At 42.9% G+C, this 7,487-nt stretch overlaps 1 protein-coding gene across 1 annotated transcript in view; it reads right to left on the bottom strand.

Moving 5' to 3' along the window:
* The window catches only part of DEPTOR (DEP domain containing MTOR interacting protein), a 185,739-nt gene that overhangs the window by 69,392 nt on the left and 108,860 nt on the right, over window positions 1-7,487 (bottom strand). Inside the window, exons 5-8 of the mRNA XM_019528105.1 lie at window positions 6,670-6,855; window positions 5,849-5,983; window positions 2,398-2,468; window positions 1,584-1,688 (exon numbers count right to left, since the gene is read on the bottom strand). Of these exons, the coding sequence (XP_019383650.1) occupies window positions 1,584-1,688; window positions 2,398-2,468; window positions 5,849-5,983; window positions 6,670-6,855 (497 nt within the window). The remainder of the gene's footprint in view (window positions 1-1,583; window positions 1,689-2,397; window positions 2,469-5,848; window positions 5,984-6,669; window positions 6,856-7,487) is intronic.

The raw sequence follows: 7,487 nt of genomic DNA, 5'->3' as shown, positions 1-7,487 counted from the left end.
TGTGTGTGTGTGTGTGTGTGTGTGTGTGGTGAGGGAGGGAGAGAGAGAGAGAGAGTGTGTGTGTTCATAGGGCGAGTCCCACAAGCACACCCTGCCATACATGCAGACCCACATCCCCTCACACACCCCAGCCACACTCCCCCATACACACCTCCCCACAAACCCCATACCTACCTACACCCCACATATCCACCCACAACCCCACACCTATCTGCCGCACAAACCCCCCACACATCCACACCCACACCCTCCCCACACCCTCATACCCACAGTTCCCCACAAACCTATACCCAGGACTGTCCCTGGGGGGTGAATTGGGGTGACCACCCTGGTCCCCATGCTTGGGGGGGCCCCGTGGAGCCCGGCGGAGTGGCTGCGACCCCTCCTGCAGGGCCCACCTAGTGTGCTGGTGACTCCACCACTGGCTTCACATAGTGGAGCAAACAGGGGATGGGACACCTGTCAGGTGGTCGGGCTACTCACGTGGCCCTTGACAGCTTGCCAAACTTGGTAAGTGACCCTCCACCTGAAATAATTGCCTGCCCCTGTTCTAAAGCATACTAGCACAATACAGTTCTGAGTTTCTGACAATGATAGAGAATGATTGCATTCCTCTATGTAGCCAGGGCCTGTTCCAAAGAAGTCATTGGAAAGATTTCTATGAGCTGTGGATCATTTCTACGGAGACTTCACATGGAAATTGATTTAAAAAGTCATTGGTGAAAACATTTCAGTTCATAGTAAACTCTAAAATCAATGTAATGTGTGATTTTAGAGTTTGTTTCTCCCCAAACTGTCTTGAGCCTAAACTACTTTTATCTAACCAAGAAGTTGCTGAAGCAACTCTTAATAAAAGGAAGCAGATCTGATCCATCATCTGACATGGCCCATTACTGGTGGACAAGTAGCATGATGATTGTAAGATAGCCAAATAAATGACAAAGTGGAAGGGAGTTTGAAAACTAAACACAGCTGGAAGGTATGAAAGGCCTATTAGGAGACAGAGCGAGATCAAGTGACTTGCAGAAAGGAAACACAGAGGAGCTCTTAAGGTTAAAGAACCTTTAAGACAGATGGCAGAAAAAACAAGGGGTGATGTTTTGGAAGAAAAGGAGAATGAAGGCAGAGAGTACCAGCTGTTTAGTAAAGGGGAAAATATTTGACCCCAAACAAGAAAAGCTTGGTATGTCATAAATAGGGACCTAACTAATTGCAATTTTATGGATTTCACAAAATCTATGAAAAAAACCTCCAAAGAAAATAAGTGTTTATTAAGTCTTCCTCTTTTGGGTGGAGGGGAAGTGCTGGCTGGCAGGACAGCATGATGGGGACAGCAGTCAAAACACTGGCCGCCCCCTGGTCCCTTCTCCCCCCTGGGGCCTCTCTGCCAATTAGCACTGAGGGGTAGGATGACCACAAAATGCCTGTGAAATGGGCTCTTCATGCCAGGACAAAGCTGCAGAAATGGCTTTGTCTCCCTGCGAGTTAATTAGATCCCTAGTCATAAAGGAAGGTGTAAACTGGCCATGAAGTATCACCAGGGGATGCAGACAGCACTGGGCAACTGGCTAGTGAAAAGTTACCTTCATTCCTGCTGCAGCTGCAGGGCCACTGGGATCCACGGCTTGAATATGGCATGGCTTGCTCCCACGCACGACAAAACCCCACCCAACAGCATCTCCTACAATCTTGCGAAGAAAAAATTGGAAACAAGTGTGAATCCTCAAACAGTCCCCTGCAACTCAAGGGTAAAATGGTCAAAGATGCTATTCCAGCATCTTTTAGACTCCAGCTCACAAGAAATGAAGCTCTGTGGATATAGATATTTTACAGTACCCTTTACATGAGCTATTAAAATTATTATGGAGAAAGGCACCAGCTGAATGATTCCATTTGTTTCTGATATATTTTTTCACGTTACACCAGAGACATTGAACTGTAGCCCATAAAAAAACTGTGCTTCCAATTAACAGGTCCCAAACTGTAAAGGCTTTTTTCTCTTAAGAAGTCTGACTCACAGTTTTAGTGTGATAGTAGTCTAGCAGGGATATGAAATTCACATTAAAAACTAATTCTGGATGAGTAAACACAATATATCTGATCTTATACTTTAAGTTTTATAGACAAGAACAAAGTTCAGGAGGGTTTTCGTAACACAGATATAGCAAGATTTGTGCCAGTTCATATGTTAGGCTGGCATGAAGATGGTGTAAACAAAGTTGAGAAGCAGACTGCAAATATATCAAACTAATGTTAATACTGTCTTATAGTAGAGGTTTGGGAAATTTGAGTAGGGTCTAATAATACTGCCAGAAAATGTTTGCTTGAACTGTTACCCCAAATCTTATACAACTTGCATAACATGCAGCAGATAAAAGTTATGTACTGGAAACGTACTGTAAAAGTTTTTCTTACGTAAGGGGCTCCAGGCATCAAGAGCTCTTCAGCAGCCACTGGTCTCTTTAATACTGTGAAATACATAAGGGAATCCTCAAAAATGTGGTTTCCAAAGAAACTAAATTAAATAATTATTCTTCAAGACCAGTCTTACTTCATTAATACAGCTTACGGGGTTGTTTTCAGCTTAAACTGATAAAAAGCTGTAAATGTTAATTAAAAATCCCACTACAGTATACCCCTGATTATGTGAAGGATTCCAGGGATATCTGCACCCATTGGATAACCACAGCTTTGGACAGCTGGGTCACCTATGTACCTGGTGTTGATGTCTGAAATGAGAGTCCACTGAACATTAGCGTGAGCTTTGAAATTGGCTAAGTCTCTGACCTAAGTTAAGCGTGCCCACAGTTAACAGCACCTGTCCTGTCTCCTCCGCAGCGACACTCTCTTTCAAGGGTAAAACTGAAGGTTCAGTTGTTTCATTTGTATGGAATTAGAAGTCTGCAATGGCAGAAGTGAGTCATGATAAGAAATGCCAAGAAACCTGAGGGATAACACGGAAGGACTATATAAAAGTTAATGTGTTATGTGATTGATAAGTCCTCCCAATCTTAGGAGCTATTCAGTCCAAGTTTAAGGTCTAGAGAACCTAACTGTTGATCAGATGTTTTCCTCCAGGCTCGATGTGGGGCTTTGGTAGGAATGCATTTCCCCCTCCTTTTGTATAATAATGAAAGGTGGAATATGGAATATGTATTACTGCGTGTAGGGTCAAGTTATGTAAGTGTTATGTCAGTGCTCCAGACATGGTGCTTTACTGTTTACTTCTGGAATTACATAGCTATGCCATCTCCCCACTGGCACAGGGAGTACTGACAGCACTTGGACACCATGGTAAAAAGCATTCTGCCTCCAAGGAGCGGTCTGGCTGGGACTCTACATTTAAGCAAACACACACACACACACACACACACTCTCTCTCTCTCTCTCTCTCTCTCTCTCTCTCTCTCTCTCTCTCTCTCTCTCTCTCTCTCTCTCTCTCTCTCTCTCTCTCTCTCTCTCTCTCTCTCTCTCTCTCTCTCTCTCTCTCTCTCTCTCTCTCTCTCTCTCTCTCTCTCTCTCTCTCTCTCTCTCTCTCTCTCTCTCTCTCTCTCTCTCTCTCTCTCTCTCTCTCTCTCTCTCTCTCTCTCTCTCTCTCTCTCTCTCTCTCTCTCTCTCTCTCTCTCTCTCTCTCTCTCTCTCTTTTATATATATCCAGTGCCAACAGGGCTCAGAGTCTTACATATATATATGTGTGCGTGTGTGTGTGCGTGTGTGCGCGTGTGTGTGAATATATATATATATCTCCGGACTTTGTCTGGTTTCTGGATTCTGTTTCTGGTTGAAAACGGGGATGGTAGGTCCTCCACTCCATACTCTTGCCTGGGTGTATGCCTTAAAGGTCTTGGTATGATGGTCACAGGACTCTGTACAAGCGGATTAATCAGGCACCTGACTAGACCTCTTACGCGTACACCGTTATTCAGAGGATCAATGGTTGCCTGCTGCTTCTGAGGAAATCTAGTTTTCTTACATCATGAAGCAAGCAAGAATTTTTTGAGGTGGAACTTCCTATAACATTGCCATGAGTGTTTGAAGAGAAAAGACTTCTGGCATATAGACCCATACAGATTTCTTCTTCATAAAGTTAATGACAAATTTATCTCCTGAGTTAAACTTTGCAAGACCTCCAGATGCGTCTTAAATAATCATTCTCTCCTTCTGAGATCCAAGCCAGATCAGCTGCACCCTTTTCATCATCAACTGTTACTTTTGTGCTATCAGATCTCTTCCAAGGAAGTTTAGCATATTCCATTGCTTAATGTCATTTATACAGTCATACAAACCATCTACAAGGGAATCCTTCACACTGCTCCTCTAGGCAACGTCTTACCTTTAAGATAGATTTCTTTCTCCCCCTAACTGACCAAACCAGGCCCCAATATTGCTTTAAGTCTTCATTTTTCATGAATCTTACTGTAGCAAAACCATGTGGATGTTTGTTGTAGGCTCTGTCTGCCAGGGTATGTCTCTACCTCATTCCAGCCAGGGATGAGCTCAAGCACACTCCACTCATCTGCTTCTATGTGCCAAACCCAGAAATGTGGTGGTGAAGCCACTCTAGGGATATTCCCTTGCAGCCACTATCAACACCTCTGTCCCTGTTGTATCTGAGAGTGGCTGTGGGGGGATATGCCTGGAGTGGCTTCACCATATCATTTCTAAATTTGGTGCATATAGACAGGAGTGAGTGAGTGGCGTCTGCTCAGGAATATCCTTCCCTGATCATTCTGATTCTGTTACTAAGAAACAATTTCTAAAAACTCACTACAGTTCAGCAAAGGGTTAAGATAATGTCTTCTGTAACTTCTGCTTCATAACCAATAATACTCCTATTTAAGGTAAAGGAATATGGAAGAATCCATTGGATCCCAGCACCCAGGTACAACTGACACTGGTTGGCAGGAGCACCTTGCTGCAACACCTGCTTACCTATATTTTCCCTGGGAACATTCTCCATGCCCTGTGTTCACTCCCTGTAAGAATAATGTTTGTTTAGGAGCAGCACAGCACCAAGGCACTGACAGAAATCTAACAGGGTGTATTTGTTTCAGCTCAAAAATAAGTCAGCAAAGTTTGTTCACGGTGGAATTTCACCTTAAGTGAGGATTCATGTTAAACACACTTTAGGTGAGGGTGGTGTCAATCTGTTCTTCTTATTCTTCTTCCAAATGTGTTGTAATCAGCTATATTAAGATAAGCTTGTTCTCACTACTCAAGTGCTAACATGACAGATATTTCCAGAGCCATTAAAGAATGGAAATAGTGGGCATACCTAAGATAACACAAAACATTTACTGACACAAAAAATGCTGTTCTGCTTGCCCCAGTAACATTTCTAGTACAATGAAGCAAAAAGTTCACCATTTAAATTGTCATAAAAAGTTCTGGAGAGAACATCTGATAGGTGTCCTACAAAATACTGCCTTGTGGCAAGCTACAAAACAGGGCATACGCACAGCAGAGCATTTGATTTACAGCAGAGCATTGCCACTTACAAATAAAAGAATCTGAATTTGATTTTACATTTGGCAATGGAGCTGGCAATCTGGATAACTGACAGGATATATTTCTAAAAGATATATGTACTTTAGTTCAAACAGAGGTTGTCCCTAGATGCAGAGAAGAAATGGGTGAGAATCTCTGGCTTGTGTTACATGAGATATCATATTAGGCTACTATAACAGTTCCTTCTGGCCTTAAAATGTGTGAGTCTATATACATTTTTAACATGTGCCTCCAAAGATAACCTCAGATGCAGCATTAAGAAGAATCACACATTTGCCCCTCATTCTTATTATGAAAGCTGCATGATAATACACATCAATGCAAGAAAGCTTGCACTCACCAGATTTAGGATTGCATAATACTGGGGGACTGCTGCTGAGGGTAGGGCTACTGCTGAAGTATCCGCTACTGCCACAGCTGCTCATGCTGCTCCTTCTCACTGCTGACACAATCTTTATCTCCTTGGTGGGACTCACTGTACCAAGCAGGCAGAAGACACAGAGGAAGGGAATTAGTCATGATTCTTTGAGTATACTCAAACAAATACTTTGTTTGAAGTAATGTCAATAGAAGATGCTTTCCTTTATGATACTGTAATCAGACTATAATATTGCAATCAGCATCTACTTAGAACAGTTGCTAATACATTGCAGAAATTTTGTAACAAAAGTGCTTTCTCTAACTGGACTGTCTGCAGTGCTTCCATCCCTGTGCTTGTTCAGTTTAAGGAAATCCATATTTTGATATGACTATTTTTCTCCTATTTTCCCCTTTTTCTCTCCTGTTTTCTTTCTGGCTCCTGCTATATAAGGACATATATATATATAAAAGAATTCTCTCTTCCAAACCACAATATCTATTTGGGAGGTTTTCTGGATCTTTTTTATCACAATATTTTTAAAGAAAACTTTACGCTTTGGCATATAGAAAAGTGCAAAACTGAAATCCTTTATTTATAAATAGTGAAGAACACTAGAGATAAATGAGGATCTGACAGTGTAACTGGGCAGATGTCCCTTTTTATGGATAGTATAAAATACTTATTCATAGATGACAGGGTGAGCACCTTGCTTCAGATAAACCTGCCTAGCACAGAAGTGAAAGGAGCACCACACCTTTCCAGAGCAGACTTCGAGACAGTGGAATAGCTCGAGGAGTCACCTGAAAGAAAACTAGTGTGTTTTTTGTTGTCGTGGTTCTGCTTCCGCAGGCAAAATGGGCTGTCATGGCTGTCTGGCATCAAGCGGGATTTGTCAGTGAGCAGCTCCATCAGCCTCCTTCGCCGGCGGAAATTCATTCTGAACTGGTAGAGCAGGTTGCTATCCATAAAATGGTGCTTGTTGAACACTGAGGAGAAAGGAAAAAGGAGCAAGTGAAGGCTTCATATTTGGCAGAAAATGGAATAAGGAGCTAATACCTGTCCCTGGGGTTCCTGTACATATATGTATACGTCCTGCTTTGTGAGAGCAGCACTTTAGTTTCTGTTGGCTCACTGCTTGTGAGAAAAACATATTAAAGTATGCTTTGTGAATGGGAAGAGGCTGGTTCCTCTCAGTCAGAGACTAAAATTTCTGGTCCACATTCCACTTCTGAACACCAGGTTCTTAGAGAGAAGCAGCGGGACACAGTCTGCCCACACAAGAGAATTGCTTCAGCGAGAAGGGAATTCTTGACTTCCAGGACTTGTAGACCCCTTCCCTACCTCAGCTGGCCTAAGGGGTAAACATGTAGAAGGGCCATGAAGGAGCAGAGATTACCTATACCAATCCCTCACTGGCACAGAGTCGAATGAGGCCATAATGGGCATGTCTACACGTGCTATTAATGAGCTGTAAGCTTACTGCACAGTAAAATACTATGCAGTAAGCTTTCCCAGGCAGGGCATCTACGTGCACCAGTTGGGAGCAAATTTGCTCCCAAGAAGAACAGTTTAGTTCAGAGCTACTCCGGCCCTGCTGTGTCACTATACAGCAGCCAGG

Source organism: Gavialis gangeticus, unplaced genomic scaffold, assembly GCF_001723915.1.
Source record: "Gavialis gangeticus isolate Ggan-Ray unplaced genomic scaffold, GavGan_comp1, whole genome shotgun sequence".
NCBI classification, from domain to species: domain Eukaryota; kingdom Metazoa; phylum Chordata; order Crocodylia; family Gavialidae; genus Gavialis; species Gavialis gangeticus.
This window is presented reverse-complemented; position numbering and strand designations above follow the sequence as displayed.